This window comes from Chanos chanos, chromosome 10, assembly GCF_902362185.1.
Source record: "Chanos chanos chromosome 10, fChaCha1.1, whole genome shotgun sequence".
Classification (NCBI taxonomy): domain Eukaryota; kingdom Metazoa; phylum Chordata; class Actinopteri; order Gonorynchiformes; family Chanidae; genus Chanos; species Chanos chanos.
In genome coordinates, this window is record NC_044504.1 from 33,307,049 (window position 1) to 33,323,535 (window position 16,487).

At 42.0% G+C, this 16,487-nt stretch overlaps 1 protein-coding gene across 1 annotated transcript; it reads left to right on the top strand.

The window, feature by feature from the left end:
* The first annotated feature begins 532 nt into the window (after positions 1 to 532).
* Positions 533 to 10,877, top strand: wdr3 (WD repeat domain 3). Its single transcript, XM_030786274.1, has 27 exons — positions 533 to 613; positions 1,001 to 1,200; positions 1,446 to 1,655; positions 1,828 to 1,946; positions 2,122 to 2,200; positions 2,831 to 2,926; positions 3,098 to 3,205; positions 3,449 to 3,550; positions 3,642 to 3,739; positions 3,936 to 4,037; positions 4,384 to 4,614; positions 4,788 to 4,881; positions 5,100 to 5,201; positions 5,413 to 5,498; positions 5,788 to 5,923; positions 6,309 to 6,365; positions 6,473 to 6,573; positions 6,857 to 6,968; positions 7,227 to 7,361; positions 7,741 to 7,791; positions 7,916 to 7,981; positions 8,870 to 8,962; positions 9,206 to 9,256; positions 9,522 to 9,565; positions 9,838 to 9,966; positions 10,417 to 10,510; positions 10,623 to 10,877. The coding sequence occupies exons 2-27, from the start codon at positions 1,027 to 1,029 to the stop codon at positions 10,776 to 10,778; spliced, it is 2,826 nt and encodes a 941-aa protein (XP_030642134.1). The 5' UTR covers positions 533 to 613; positions 1,001 to 1,026; the 3' UTR covers positions 10,779 to 10,877.
* Positions 10,878 to 16,487: the final 5,610 nt, after the last annotated feature.

A 16,487-nucleotide genomic window follows, 5' to 3' on the forward strand; every position in this document is an offset into this window, starting at 1 on the left:
CGTCACGTTTACTAGAGCAAAAAATTAGCTTGTTGGTTGCGTGCCTTACGTTTCTGATCAGCTGATTCCAAAGGAAAAAAAACTCTCCTTCCGGGATTACTAGTTAAGGGACGGTCAATACATTCAGAACTAATCTTTGTAAAGAAACACAGATATGTATATTAAAGATATTCCAACACATCTATGACTGGCTCATACTGCAAGGTCATCACAAAATTCACCCGCAAACAATCTTCAGTTTGTTTGGGCTTTTATAAACAGTACAAAATGCTGGACGCTAGATTCTCAACTCGACCAAACACATAACATAAATGCGAAGACCAAAGTATTCGATAGTCGAGACATGGCAAAAATTGTTAATGAATACGAAATTTAATACTGTTAGTGCTCTAAAGAAGAATGGTCGTATTTCACCGTATGTAATCTAACGTTATGAATTGATACGTTGTCCTAGGTTTTGAATAAAAAAAAAAAAATAGGTGTATCGGTAATCGACTTCTCTTGACTGTATGTGATGTCCCACGCTAAACTACACGTTCCTGAGGAGCAACTGTACTCTTCCCTCACCATTATCTTAAAAAGAAGAGCCGTTATTTAAAATAACTTCTGCAAAGTAAGTGAAGTTCATTTGTGCTGTTCATTTGCTCAATCTGAATCATATAATTCATTGAGGAACAGCCAAGTTTGCTTTCTTGACTGATTTAGGACTGCACGTGGTTCATGTTGACTTCGTTTGAGATTTTCTCAACGTTGAACTGCACCATAGTTAACGAATTCGAGACTTTAGCTATTTAGATACAGCAACAAAATGTGTTTGTCTTAAACTACTGAACCTAACTTGCATAGATTGTCTTGTAATACATCTAACCTTTAACAAAGCCTCATAAAAGCAGTGGAAGATAAGACTGGCCAATATTCAGCTCTGAATATTAATGTTCTGTTGAATTTTGGTAATTATGACCCGACATGGTCTCTAAAAGGTTCCTGTTTATATTCACAGGTGTTGTCAGCAGCCTGTGGCGTGCCATGGGATTGACTAAGCAGTACTTGCGCTACGTTGCCAGTGCTGTATTCGGGGTTATCGGCAGTCAGAAAGCTAACATCGCCTATGTGACCCTCAGGGGTGGCGAGAAGGGCCGCTACGTTGCGATAGCTGCCTGCGAACATGTATTCATATGGGACGTGCGAAAAGCTGAAAAGGTGTCGAATTAAGTGAATTTTACACTGTCATTGTGTATCGCTGGCGTTACCCACCACACCGGGGTCTTTGGCGTTGTGCCTGGGCCATTTGTAACCGCTGTTTGTTTCATACTGAATTTCTTTTGTGTGACAATCGGAATTTGTTCATTAGGCTGTTTTACTTGGCTAAAACGGAACTGACATTATGCTTTTTTGGTACTTGGTCAATTTTTTTCACTTTACATTTTCACTCTCTGAATTCCCAGGTTCTAATTCTTGAGGGTAAAAAGCATGAAGTATCATACTTGTGCCCCTCTCCTGATGGTGTCCATATTGCTGTGGGTTATGAGGATGGGGGTGTGCGTATCTTTAGCTTGCTTAATGGAGAAAGCAACATCACATTTAATGGGCACAAATCTGCAGTTACCATCATTCGGTATGATGCGCTGGGTGCCCGACTTGTCACCGGATCAAGGGTAAGATATCCTACAGAACACTGCTTTTTTTTGTAACGCTTTTCCTTTTTTTCTCAGTTTGAATTCATACCAAGGACATAAAAAAGTTCCGAAATGTGTTTGCGGACTTGTTTTGGTCTGTCAGTCTTTTTCTTCTCTAACAATTGCCTCTCTCTCTCGCTGGCCATGGTAGGACACAGATGTCATTGTGTGGGATGTGATAAACGAATGTGGTCTATACAGACTCAAAGGACACAAAGACGCCATTACACAGGCAGTATTCCTGAAGAAAAAGAACCTACTGGTGTCCAGGTAAGTCTTGCTGTGACGCAATTTTGTTTTATTGTAACGTTATGAACCTTTTTAAGCAGAATGTCGATGATCTGGTATTTTGGCACAGAAACTGCTCTCCACATTTGAAAGCTTTCTGTTTGGGAGAAAAGTTCTCGTCTCAGCTTCCACGTGTTTCCCTCTCTTTTTTTTGTAGCTCTAAGGACAGCTTTGTGAAGTGGTGGGACCTAGACACACAGCATTGTTTTAAGACCATGGTGGGCCATCGCAGTGAGGTGAGCAGGGTCTCTGTTTACATGAAATAGTCCAAAAGCAGATGACGTAAACTGCACTGCAAGCTGTATCGATTTTCAGGACCGTGTTTCAGTCTGGTTAGTTGATATCTTTCTACTTGATAAGGTTGTGCTTTTTGAACAAATATCGGACATGTGGGAGTTCTCCGTAAGATAGTGGCCAACCCCATCAATCACTTGTTCCGAGGGGTCTGCCTGTTGTTTTGTGTCTACATGTGCCTTTTATGGATCAGATTAAGCTCCCCATATCACTCTTCGACTTTGTCTGAACGATTGTTTGTTTGGAGCAGAGCTGATTGGTTCACTCTGGCTTTGTGTGGAATTTGATTAGATGCTTACGACAACTCAGGTCTGCTCTGGACTGTGTCTGGCCTAAAACGGACCCCTTCTGTTGTCTTCTACAATATTTTTGCTTGTCCTCCTGAAATTTAGTAATGGAATCTTGATTGATTCTTGTTTGAGTCATGATTCTTGCTGATGCTTTAGAAATCAGCTTGTCTTTGAATGGATGCAGTCAGCTTACCAAGTATGTCTGTTCTCCACATTTCCTTCTGATAAGTGTACCCAGTCTAATAACAGTCTAATGATGAATGGGTGTATTTTGTTTGTCAGGTGTGGGGATTTGTTTTGCTGAATGAGGAGAACAGATTGTTGACAGGCTCTGCTGACAGTGAACTCAGAGCATGGGACATTGAATATCTGGAAGAGGTAAAGAGGTTTTAGTCACACCATAAACATACATAGATACATTTAACTACATCAACAAAATTATCACATGAAATTTAATGTAAGTCATACATATTTCTTAAAAGAGAAAATAACTGTATTTACTAGTCTTTTAGCAGGCAGTTTAAGATGTTGTTGTTTGTGTTTTTACAGGGTAAAGAAGTAGGAGAGCCACAGGAAAAGAGAGGGAAAGGTCTTCTCGATGATGCTGATGATGAGGATGGTGGTGGTGATGAAGGTCTGGATGAGGAGCCTGAAGAGGTAGTTTATCACGCTGCATTACTCACGCACTTCTCCTGTGCCCCGTTTTCAGCACGTGGAACATACTTCACGTACGGGAAATGTTCTCTTAAATGTCAAACAACCCCCCGCTGAGCACTAATGCTTAGCAAAATATTCTACGCTGTGCCTGGGAAAAAATGTGAATAAATTACAGCAAAGTATTCCAAGTAGGTGTTTCCTCGTGATTTCTCATTGAGCTCTCTGTTCCTGCTTACTCCACAGAGGATCGTCAGCTGTAAGAAAGCTGGCTCTATTTTCAGAGAGGCCAGGGACAGGGTCGTATCCTTGACGACCGATTCCAAAGCCAAAGTTCTAGCATGTCACGTAAGTAAGGGTCCTTCAGAGGGGGAAAAACATGACGTCAAAGGACACTCATGATCTTGATCCTTCTTACTTCGACTGTGTCTCTCTGTAGGGTACCGATGCCACACTGGAACTGTTTACGGTGCTTCCAGAAGAAGAGATCCAGAGGAAGATGGAGAAGAAGCTTAAGAAGGCCAAGAAAAAAGCCAAGTGTGTAACACACAACTGTTACCAGCAAAATATCTATCTATCTATCTATCTATCTATCTATCTATCTATCTATCTGTCTGTCTGTCTGTCTCTCTGTCTATGTATCTATATGTTTACTAAGTCTGTAGAGTTTCTACTTTTTGTTTTTAAATCATTGTGTGGGGTATGTGAGGTGAACACTTGGACTGACCTGCAGGTCTCAGGAGAATGGGGAGGATGTTGCTGAACCTGTGGTGGAGAGAAAGCTGGGAGATGAGATCCTGAGACTGGCTAACATCAGAGCCTCTGCCAAAATCCGGTGAGTGCGCTGCAGCAGTGGGGAAACTCCACAGTCAAATCAGAGTAAACCATATTCACGAATTACAATACATGTACCCACACATTAATTCAGTGCTAAAACACTGAGTTATATGAACATCATACATAATATATTTCACTGAACATTCTTTACATGTGGTGCATACAAACAACAGATGCACAACAGTATTGACAGTGTACTGTTTGAATGAATCCTTTATACAAAATACACACTATCCATAAATCAATGGTAAAAAGAGGGCAGTGGTCAGAAAGACAAATTCTTTAGGCCAGGTTTATGTTATGTTGACGTTGATGAGAGTGGGGTGTCTGTGGTTGTGTTTTAGGTCTGTGGACTGCCTCCTGTCTGCTAATGGAGAGATGAAGGTGGCTTTGTTGCTGCAGAACAACACAGTGGAGACATACACTGTGAAGAGCACGGAGAAGAACCCTACTGCCACCAAGACCTCTCGGCTCACGCTGAGCGGACACCGCACAGACGTCCGAACTCTGGCCTTTAGCTCTGACAACATTGCCATCCTCTCCGCCTCTGGAGAGACTGTCAAAGTGTGGAACAGGTGAGTCTCAACAGGCCTAAAGTCAAAGCAAATGAACTATCATCCTTTTGACCATTTTTTTTTTCATGGGGTGAAAAGTTCCTGGAAGGTTAAAGAGAGATTAAAAAGTTGTGCTTCTGAACCTTGCGACCCATGAGTGAATCCTTAACAAGAAGCCGCTTCTCTGGTCCCAGGGCCACATTGCAGGTGATCCGTACCATGGCATGTGAGTACGCCCTGTGTTCGCTTTTCGTTCCTGGGGACCGACAAATCATCCTAGGAACCAAGGTACCATCGACTTCTACTTACTCCATATTACTGTGTTTGACCTAGGTATTAGAGTTTGTTAAACCACATGATTTCATTATGGTAGAAATAAAATGTCAAACTTTATTAAAAAGACAGAGTGTAAGTAAGGTAAATTTATAACCATGCTGCAGTACGTTACATTTTGAATGGATCAGAGAAAACTGTTAAAGCATGTGTAATCTGGTTTCTTGTCTCAGAGCGGGAAGATCCAGATCTTTGACCTGGCCTCAGGCAGTCTCCTGGAGACGGCTGATGCTCATGACGGAGCTCTGTGGTCTATGTGTCTGTCTCCAGACCAGGTACGGCACCTCCGCATCTGCTCTCTCTGCTTCTCTTCTCTGTCCAGAACTCTGGCCCTGTGGTCCTGGTTCTGATTATGGTTCTGTTACAACAGCCTGCTGTTCTGATAAAATCACTGAGCTGACATTAGTGTTTATTAATCAGAATATTACAATAATTGTAACATTTCTCCTGTGATGATTTTTGCGGTGTGTTTCACTGTGCGTGCAGAGGGGCATTGTTACTGGAGGTGCTGATAAGACGGTGAAATTTTGGGAGTTTGAGCTCGTCAAGGACAAGGAAGGTGGACAAAACAAGTAGGATGAACCTTATGGGACCTGATTTTTGAACACAGAAGCTCCATGCGATACAACCATTAGAGGAAGTCTGTAGCAGTTGTACTCAGTCATGCTTGTTTATTCTGGTGCTATATATATATCCTTTTGTCATGGTCAGAGTCAGTCTAGACTGTAACTGATGACTGTGGAGATGCCATCCACTGTGTGCAGTTTCTTGTTAACGTGTTTGAATTGGCCTCTTGTTGGGAGTGCGTTACGTTTGCTGTCGGAGTTGTAATCGTGCGTATGCTCTGTGCTGTTGCAGGAGACTGACAGTGAAACACACACGCACGCTCCAGCTGGATGAGGATGTGCTGTGTGTACGCTACAGCCCAGACCAGAGACTGCTGGCTGTCTCCCTGCTGGACTGCACCGTCAAGATATTCTACACAGACACTCTGAAGGTACAGCTTGCACCGTCGTTCAGTATATAGTACCCACCCGCTAGTTTCACACACACATACTAATGGCCCCGTGCATATTCTTCTTTATTATTCTTCACACATACAGAATGTACGGTACAGCAATTTTATGCTGTTAATTATTCACACCACAGGATGAGCTAGGCAAAGATACAAGGTACATTGTGCATAGGCCATGTGCCACACCAGTGCCAGGTTAAAGTACAATATGTCCATGCTCAACTAACATACTCCACAAAATTATACCCACGCATGTGAAAGATGCACATTATTTGCAGATGTTGCTGTTTATAAACGGCATCTCCGTAAAATCAAAAACCTCACAGGTAATTGTGCATTGCATTTCTCTCCTTCTTTCTTTTTTCAGTTTTTCCTGTCTCTTTACGGACATAAGCTGCCCGTGCTGTGTATGGACATTTCTCATGTAAGTGTCTCAAATCGGCACCTCCTCGTCTTTAAGTAATCCCAGACGACCCTGTCTCAGTCGTCCTTTAACACACTTATATGTGTTCTCATTGTATTCATCCACAGGACAGTGCACTGATAGCCACAGGCTCTGCAGACAGAAACGTGAAGATCTGGGGTCTGGACTTCGGCGACTGTCACCGGTCCATGTTTGCGCATGATGACAGGTAATACGTGATTTCTGCCGGTGATCCTAACAGCTTATTTCCAAAGCCCACTGCTCAGCGTACAGTCCGATTGGCTTCCAGCGGGATTTAATCAGTAACAGCGTCTGACATCAGCACGTTCATCTAAGCACCACGGCCTGCTCTCTGTCAGAGGCCGCCTTACCTCAGCACGGGCGTTTCTCCAGTCGCCGTTAACAGTAACAGGGTGATGACATCATCACAGATGGCCGTTGTTTGTTTGTGATTCAGCTTTTCTTCTCCCTGTCTCTGTTTCTCTGTTTAGCGTCATGTTTCTTCAGTTTGTCCCCAAAACCCATCTGTTCTTCACCGCGGGGAAGGACAAAAAGATCAAACAGTGGGACGCTGACAAGTTTGAGCACATTCAGACTCTAGAGGTGATACTCAGTAAATGAGCAGAATGCATATTATACCCATATTTCCATATGCACGTATTTCCGTTGAAGGTTATTGATTAGACGGACATACATTTATGTCATTTGACTCGAATGCCAATGACGTGGTTGAACGACGTCATTCGTGACGCGTATTTCTTAATTACAGGTTGTGTTTTAAGTAGTGCTGATGCTCTGCTGTTGGTACACCACGTTAATCTATAACTTTTGACCTTCTGACCTATGGCCTTGCCACTGTAGGGTCATCATCGTGAGGTGTGGTGCCTGGCCATCAGTCCTAACGGGGACCACGTTGCGTCCTCGTCTCATGACAAGTCACTCCGGCTGTGGGAAAGGACCCGAGAACCCATCATTCTCGAGGAAGAGAAGGAGATGGTGAGTGCTTGCAGTGGGACAGAGGAAATGATGATGTTGGGGGAGGAACAGAATAGAAATGCATTACGCTGCCTAACTGTGGAGGATAGCTTTAGATGTGTGTCCTCGTCCTCACATAAACCGAACAACAGCATGAATCAGGAGCATTCAGTGTGTGAAACCAGAAAACTGAAGGCAACGATCGAGGAAAAAAAAGGATGAACTGTGCATCGGGTAAATTGTGAAGGGCAGGTTATGGGTCCTTTAAACAGCAGATTAAACACATCTTGCTGAGGCAGAGTCTAATGATAATGAATACGTGAAAACCAGAAATACATGATAACCAGTAGATGCCATTGCCACGAGTCTGACTGTGTTTTCCCTCCTATGACTCCTTCAGGAGAGAGAGGCTGAGTTTGAGGAGAGTTTGGCCAAAGGAGATGAGCCAGTGGTAAGAGCATTGTGTTCATTACTCTCATTTGCTTTGTAAGCTTCATAACCTTTTTTTTTTTTCTTTTTTTTTAAAATTTCTCTCACGTATCAGCTCTCTCACCAAGCGCTCACATATCTCACAGGTTCCAGGAGAGACTAAAGGGGAGGCCCAGCCGGCAGGGAAGAAAACCATAGAGACGGTCAAAGCGGTGAGTCATCTCTATCACTACGGACCTGGAAACGTCCCGTTCCTTAAACGGATAACCCATCACATATTCAGTTATTTTAACTGCCATTTTCTGTCGAAAAACTGGATTCTGTTTTTCCATCTTCTTCAAACGATGACTAAATGGGGGGGATCAGACACAGAAGACTCTAAAATGGCGTCAGGAAAATCCAAGAGAGTGTTCATGAAATATCAAGTGCAGCACAAGCCAGGGAAATGTATAGCACTCAAAATGATGTGTTGAATTATAAGAAACATATATCTCCACTTGTGTCCTATGTAGCTTTGCAAACAGGGGTGTAACGAGTCACCGGCTTGCCTAGTTTTATGTTTACAATACGAATGCACCCATTCAAAACATCGTCTATCACACAAATGCTGGGAGGGAATGGCAGCTGAATTGGTACAGGTGTCTCCGTATTGTTAGAGTCTGATACGACAAGGGTATTTCTCTCATTATTTAATAACATCATCATGTTAGTTTCCTCTCGCACTGTGTGCTTCTCTCTCTCTCTCTCTCCCTCCCTCCGTCTATGCCTCTCTCTCCCTGTCTTTCACCATGAAGGAAGTGTGTCTTCTCACTCTGCATAGGAAAACAAGTCACGTCAAATGTCAAGTGATGGAGAACAAATTTAGCATGCACCAGCAACACTCCACAAACATTGCTGTAACTCGCTAAAAAAAAAAAGAAGGCTTGTTTAAAAGTACTGTTTTAAGTTGATGGATTTTTGCAATCCGTTAAGAAACATCCATTATAACAAATGAGATTCCAAACAGGATGGTTATCAAAATAGGAAGGTAATGTAGGAGCTGGAGATGTGTAAACATGTGAGAGATGGACGACTCTCTCTCTCTCTCTCTCTGTTCATAGGCTGAGCGGATCATGGAGGCAGTGGAGCTGTACAGAGAGGAGAGTAAGAAGCTGGAGGAGCACAGAGCAGCCTGCGAGGCAGCAGGGAAAGCGGTATGAGACCTGTTCTCCCCACACACACACACGCACACACACACACGCACATCTCAGTTGGACATACGGTGCTATTATGAGAAAGATTAGATCCACATAATGAGGAGGAGACAACTTCATCTAAAAACGTTATTGAGCTAGGTATCACACCATGACTAAACCCCACCAAGGCGTAATTTAACGTATTCCCATTTCTCTTCAGACGATTCTCTCTGGTTAATCATGTGCTCTCTCTGTGTGCAGTTACAGCCTCCTGAGATGAACCCTATCCTCGCTGCCTTTGGAAATGTCTCTGTGAGTACTATTCACATCTTATGCCCTTCTGATGAAATCATGCAGCCTCACTGGAGGGCCACAGTTGTTCTTTAGTGCACTAACACTGACCAGTGGTAGCAATTAGATTCCTGTCTGCCCTCGTGTTGTCTGTGGCCTGTCTGTATTATCAGTGCAAGCTCGGTACCTCTCTCATGAGCCAAATGCACTGGCTTATTTTAACTTGAATGAGTCATGATACTGTTGCCATAGTAACGCTCTCTGCTCTCTGTCTGTTGTCCTGAAGCCATCACGCTACGTTCTGGATGTTATTAAGAAGGTCAAGTCAAGGTAGGAGACTTAACTTAAAGCTCATTTTCTAAATGAGAGTGAGAGCATACATGTGTTTTGTGCGCTGATGTACTGATTTAAATGTCAGTGTTGCTGGTGACCAGACTGTGTGCATAGCAGATTGCGACATATGGTTTAACCTTGAAATATTGTCATCTACCACAGTGTGTGATACACATAGCTGATTTATTATGGTAATGGTCTGAAAGTTTACTTTGGCGCTCTCTTTCTCTGCCTCTCTCTCTGTCTCTCTTTCTCTGTTGTATATGCAGTGAACTGGAGGTGTCTTTACTGGTGCTACCGTTCCCTTACGTCCCAGACCTGCTGACTCTGTTTAATGGCTACGTGGAGCAGGGCCTGGAGGTGGAGTTGGTCTGCCGTTGTCTCTTCTTCCTGCTCAGGTACAGCACAGCCTTACTCTTCTGAACTCTTCTCAGGGACAGCACAGCCTTACTCTTCTGAACTCTTCTCAGGGACACGCTCAGCTTTACTCTTCTGAACTCTTCTCAGGGACACGCTCAGCTTTCACAGTCAGGTGAAGCTGAAGCTGATGGGCTGGTGTCCCTGTCATTTCACATCATACATACTCTCACTTTATACAAGTATCACAGATGAACCAAACTCACACAGGGGTGTGTCTGTCACTGTATCACCACATCAGAAACACTGACGTCCGTCACATTTGACTCTGTAGAGTGCCATCGGGGCTCATTCAGATTGTATTCTAGGTATTTTATATGTAAATAAAGTGACAAAACTCATGCACTTGTATAGCCAGCGTAGTCAACGTTGGTGTACTTTGGCTCAACAAAAAAACTTAGATCTTCATTAATTTGATCTTGTCTCCAAAGGATCCATTTTGGGCAGATCACCAGTAATCACATGCTCCTCTCTGTCATTGATGAACTGAGGACCAACACCATCTCCAGAGTCCGGGAGATCAGGGTAAGACACCAGACATCACAGAGAACACGACCACTGACTCCATGAGACCTTCGATGTAAATGGTGTAAACATGGCTAAATACACCCCCTCTGTCTTGCATGGCTTCCCGAAGGATGTTATGGGCTTCAACAACGCGGGCCTGCAGTTTCTACAGCGCGAGATCGAGAACAAAGAGGACGTGATGTTCTTTGCTGATGCCACTGAACGTTTTGCGGAGAAGAAGAGGAAAAGGAAGAAGAGAGAGAGAGCCATCCTTACGATCACCTAAAACAGTTATCGAAATCCAGCTTTTCAAACCCTCTTGAGAATGATGTGTCTCCACAGGTCTTGTCCTTAGGAAGTGACGTGTGCACATGTAGATCCATGTTTTTTTTGTTATTGTTGTTGTTTGTTTACGTTATTGTTTTGTAAGAGCATGAGGATGGGTAAATAGTTTCTATAAAGAAAATATTTTACAAAAACTTAACCTCAGACTTGCCTCCCATACATTTCCTTGTTCAGAGAAGGGATGATACAAAAGACTGTGGTTGTAACGTGACTGTGGCACGGTTGTTCTGAAGTGAAACTGTTGTGTAAACCTGTCTGATGGTCCTAAGGGAAGAGCTATCACCAGTGTGTGAGACCACCAAAAGAAACTTTGCGTAGCATTTTATGGAGACTGACAGCAGGCAAGGCTCTGGATGGCTTTTGACCCCGCCGCACAAACCACCAGATTCCCAGAGAAACGCGCCTGTCAGGGACAGAAAGCAGTGGGAGTAATATAAGCATTCCTTACGGGTGACATCATATACCTTCTTTTCCAATGCGGCCAGTTTGGACGCAAAAATCAGACTGGGAGGCCTGGAACGTAGCGTTAAAGTTGTCAAGATGAGAATTACCATGCGTTTTTACTCTTCCGTTATGGTACAACAGGGCCGAGGAGAGCGACAGTAAACGTAGAATTTTGAAAGGGATATAGAATTAGAAAAAGAGACAGCAAACGCTCCCAGGGTCTGTAGTTTCAGCAGTGTTGTTGTAGTAAGCCAGTCACAGTGGGAAAGATACAGGGAGAGGCAGATCCAGGTAGACTTTACTGACCTCGTAACTTCAGCTGAATTTACAGTTACAAGCTTGCCTGCATGTGACGCACATATATCAGAGAGCAGGAAGACAGCGGAGTGACCGTTGTGCTTTTCAGAGCGTTATTTTACTGACGTGCGTGTTCTTTTCGCCTTTTTTTTTTTAACGTGAAGCTGTAATTTTCTCTGACAGGTCACCATGTTTCACACCCACATCAAACACATTATTTTCCACCAGTGTGTTAATACCCTGATCAGCAGTGTCTGAGAGCCAATGAAAGGAACACCTTCAAACACCTTTTTCACTCTGTTCAATTTTCTATTCATTCTCACTGTTAGGAGGGGGGAAAAAAACTAATTAACTGTGTATTTATAGGGCTGTAAAAAGGCTGGCAGCTTTTTATGGGGCTGGATATGCTCTTTAAACCATAAATGTCACACCTACCAAGATTAAAAATTCCTCAGTAAAGAATGAAACCAGATGCATACGCACAGGCACACACACACACACACACATACGTACGCACACGTATTATGTCAATGTGATATGACAGAGTGCACTAGTTTAAAATGGCACACTGTAGACATGGGCATCTCCCAGCCCTCTCCTTCTCAGTGGTTTTATAAAAAATATGGCTGTGTTATGTATTACATTTGCATTGCCAAAACCCTTCCTAGGACCCTGCTAAAAATGGACCCCTAATATCCATATAGATATATAGACCCCTTTTTTTTTTTAAGTTCAGTCTTGGAATATGAACTAGTCTTTCTTTAATATTTGGATATTCTCCTAATATATCTGTAATATTGTCCTTGACATTTTTGTAAAGTAATTTTCAGTGCAATAACAGAATGTTCATAATGTCCACGGCACATGGAGTGTGGGTGAAATGTTTATGACATTTTTTTCACTTTTCCATGCGCTGTAGTCATCTGTGCTAGAACTACGCAGACCTTCGGAGTGAAAAAAAAAGAAACTCTTCATTTTACAACCTTTTTACTTTTTCAAACTAAGTGTTTGTACATCTCAGTATCACGTAAAAAATGACAGTAACCGGTTGAAATTTCCCCATATACCCATCTCTAATTTTAGACTCTGTACTTTAATGAAATGGATGGTTTGGCGATATGTATGTGCACATATGTACATAGTGTTTGTTGAATTGTTGGCGTGACTTCCCTGTAAGTACTTGTCTCCTGAAATTTTGCCTGTTCTGACCGTAACAAGATGGGAAAGAAAATGACGTGTCCATGTCAAGATTGAGGCAGTCAAATGTCCTCTTGCTTCCCATATTTGGCTCAGATTTAGAGCTTACTCAAGGAAACATAAACTACAGTATATGAGACTGATTTAAAAAAAAAAAAAAAAAACTGCAGCTACCCCAATTACCTGACTGTCTTGGTTGGAAAACAGAACAATGATGTTCTCTGTTGAGTAACCATGATCATGTAATAGTTAAAAATCTGAACACAGAATTATTGTTTCCAGTCATTTCACTGAGGTTTGAATTCTGCCAAGACTACTTGGATTATTTTTACTTTGGCGGAGCACTGGGTGGCAGCATTGCCTTTCCCAACAAATCTTTTTTTTTTCTTGGTTTCAGGAACATGACATTGTAATTTATCTGAGCAGCCAGTCCTCTCAGTTACATGGCTGTATAAGCGTCTTTTTGTTCAACCCCTCTCTGAAACGCATGCACCCCCATTGCTTTTACAAGCGAATCGTTCATCATTGCCCTCTCTTTTACTCTTATTTATCTGCAGGAAATCCGTTCGTATTCACGGGAGCTTGTGACTGAGCGACACCTACTGAGAAAATCTGAGTATTACAGCTCTGTGTGACTGTCCTGCGAATGAATGCATATTCTCTTAAGCAGGAATACTTTGTGCAGTGAAGTTATTCAGTGCAGTCAGAGACGTAAAGCCCTGTTTGCAAACAGCGCGATGCTGCGGCGTAATGAAAGATTTGAAAGCCTGGCTGACTTCCTCTGGAGGCATGGACGGAGAGGCTGAGTTATGTTTCTCTATAAACTTATCTAAAGTATGAGAGTGATTTGTGGCGCAGGCACTCAGCTGGTCTTTCCTTTCAAGCCTTCATATTTTTATAAAACCTAATGCCAACTCATTGGCCTCTACTCCAATAAGAAACAGAAAAAGACACCCCCCCCCCCCAAAAAAAAAAGATGCCTTCAAAGTGTTTCCATTGTAAAAGTCCGAAAGATGTGAGGACATTTGACGTGTTTGGTCAGAGCCTGAGTGATGAAGTGAAAGAGCAGTTTATTGTGCCCAGTGTAGACCAAATGTTAGAGTATTCCTCACACGCTGTGGAAAGAGCTGACTGCACACGGGACCCACAGATTTCTGCTCCGCAAATGTCCAGCAGGTCGGTTCAGTTTGTGCGGGTCAAGGAAGAGGAAATCATTTCTATCCTGATTCTCAACCTATGTCAAATTCACCTAAACTTAAAAAAAAAAAAAAAGTGACGTTATTTGCTCTCTCTCTTTCTGTCGCACAAAAAGCACACCCTTTGCCACTTTTAAGAGGTCTCCACAGAAATCCATGGAGCTGATGTAATTAGTCTTTCTAGAACCACACACTTCATATTACTACTCATAAACAGTCATTCAATCCTTTCCTTAGAACAGACTGTTTATCCTGCCTTTTTACAGTCCATTCAGGACTTGTCTATGTTTATCCAACGCCAACAATAATGCTCCTATATTCCCCTGAAGGAATGCTATTCACTCATCCAGTTACAAAAAGAAAATAAATACAAATCGATTAAGGATACTGCGTCGAGATTTGCTCCAAAAACACGTTTACAACAGCCGTACGCTTTCAGATTTATGGCGTAAGTTCTACAGGGCGACAAATGAAAAATGTCCTCGACGTGTTTTTCAAAGGTTTGATCAACATCATTATCTAAATACATGAAGACATAAATCTGTAATACACAGGCACAGGCAACTTGGCCAATTAATCTGTGCCAGGGAAGGCCAACAACAGCTCCTTCTGTCAAAAAGGGGCTTAAACCTATGTAACAACATGATTAGGGTGAATTATGTCAGACCTGCTTAGCACAGAGCTAAAATGAATCTGTTGCCATGATCAATATATCCAGTTACTATGATAGAATACATGAAGCATGCAAAAAAAAAACATTTTATGGAATGTCTGTCTGTAATAAAACAAAGAAGCACTGAAAATACAAAACTGCATTAAAAAAAAAAAAAAAAAAGCATTTTCAAAGTCAAATTTTGTTCAGTTATGGTGTGTAACAGACAAAAGAGGATTGTTAGTAATCAAGTCCATGTCAGCCCATGTTTTTTTCCCCCCCATCTTTAATACACAGAGTACAATATATCTCACTCCACTCACAAATAACCAGTCTTGAAGCCTAGAGAGAGAGAGAGCCAAAGTAATTTGGTGGTATTTGGACAGTGCGCTGAACATTCTGCATGTTTGGCAGGCTTGTCTCTTATGCTGATGTGACCTCAGCGGTTGAAGGTGCAGACACACTGACTGGATATACTAAACTCTTTATGACACCAAGCTCATTTCCTGTGTGTGTGAAGAAAAAAAAAAAAAAAACTCTCGGCCTATAATATATATTCCCAGATTCTTACAGGATACAATAGAGCTATAAGGTGTAGAGAGATAGCACTCAGATATAACGTAATAACTCATACATCATGAATACATTTTCAATAATGTTCTTGTTCATTTAATGTAGCCTGTTTAAAATAAATAAATAAATAAATTTGCTCCGCAGAACTGGCCAATTGTGTTTGATCGTCATATATCACAGTTTCAGTTTCCACTGTGACTGACACTATATTCTTCAGTGCCTCAGTGCCTGGTGACTGTCATCAGGTAAATTTTTGATCTAACTAGTGTCTTCTGAATATTCTGTGACAAAAATATCAGTTAAATTGTTTCTTTGAATAACATAGAATAGACTCAAATATTTCAGCTGTCCTGAAAAAGTCCGCAAAAAAAAACAAAAAAAAAACACCTGTCCTTTTGTTTTGGGAACTGTTATGTCTTCGGTTTTCATTGACCTTTGACCTATGACCTTGAGGATTTTCCAACAGGTGTAACAATGGAAACAAGACATGTCTCCTCACATCCGACATTTTGGGTTCTGGATTATCTTTATTAACGGACCTCCTGTTTGAGTCATCTATTTTTTTTCTCACTGATCCATTGGCATTTTAGCTGGAGACTGAAACATATAGCCAGTGAGAAGATTTTTTAAACAAAAGCTATAAAAATCTGCTTCCCTAGACGTCCTTAAAGAAGACAGGCCTGGTGTTGCACACATTGACTTTAATGAGTAAAGTGGTCACAGAAATGAATCTACATTTCATGTGTCCCTGGATCAGTGTAGTAAAGCAATTTAATGCTATTTCTAAATCTAAAAGTATTCCAAAAATGCTTGTTAAGTTCTTCTGGATGAACTGCTAACATTTCCCTTGGATTTCATTCTTTCCCTTTGAGTCTATGGAAAATGGAAAGTAAACCATTTGTAAAAAAAAGGAGCCTGTAAAGCCCATATTATAAAAGAAAAAAAAAAATCTGTAAAAGTTGGTGTTTGTCAGAGAGAGGAGAGCATTTTTCTGCTTCACTTGTCAGAGTTTCCTTTGGGGATGCACAAGTCACGCCTCGCCGGGGGCACGGTCATTCCCTTTAAAGCTTTTTTTTTTTTCAGCGTGAGGAGAAGAAAAATCTAAATGTCCTGAAGTCATGCAAGCTGTCAAAGCAGTGGCTCTTCCACACGCAGAGCCCACCCTAGACCACCCAGACAGACAAGGCAGTTTGTCAGTCATCCAGTGAGTAAAGCACTGTCTACAAACGCAGCAGAAAAAAAAAAAAATCATAAACCTCTACGTTCATATAAGTGAAGTGAAATAGGATCA

Coding starts and splice junctions, on each gene's coding strand:
- wdr3 (XM_030786274.1), top strand. CDS start 1,027: ATGGGATTGACTAAGCAGTACTTGCGCTACGTTGCCAGTGCTGTATTC. Junction 3,740..3,935: donor AAGGCCAAGAAAAAAGCCAA/GTGTGTAACACA, acceptor ACTGACCTGCAG/GTCTCAGGAGAATGGGGAGG. Junction 9,257..9,521: donor CTGCCTTTGGAAATGTCTCT/GTGAGTACTATT, acceptor GTTGTCCTGAAG/CCATCACGCTACGTTCTGGA.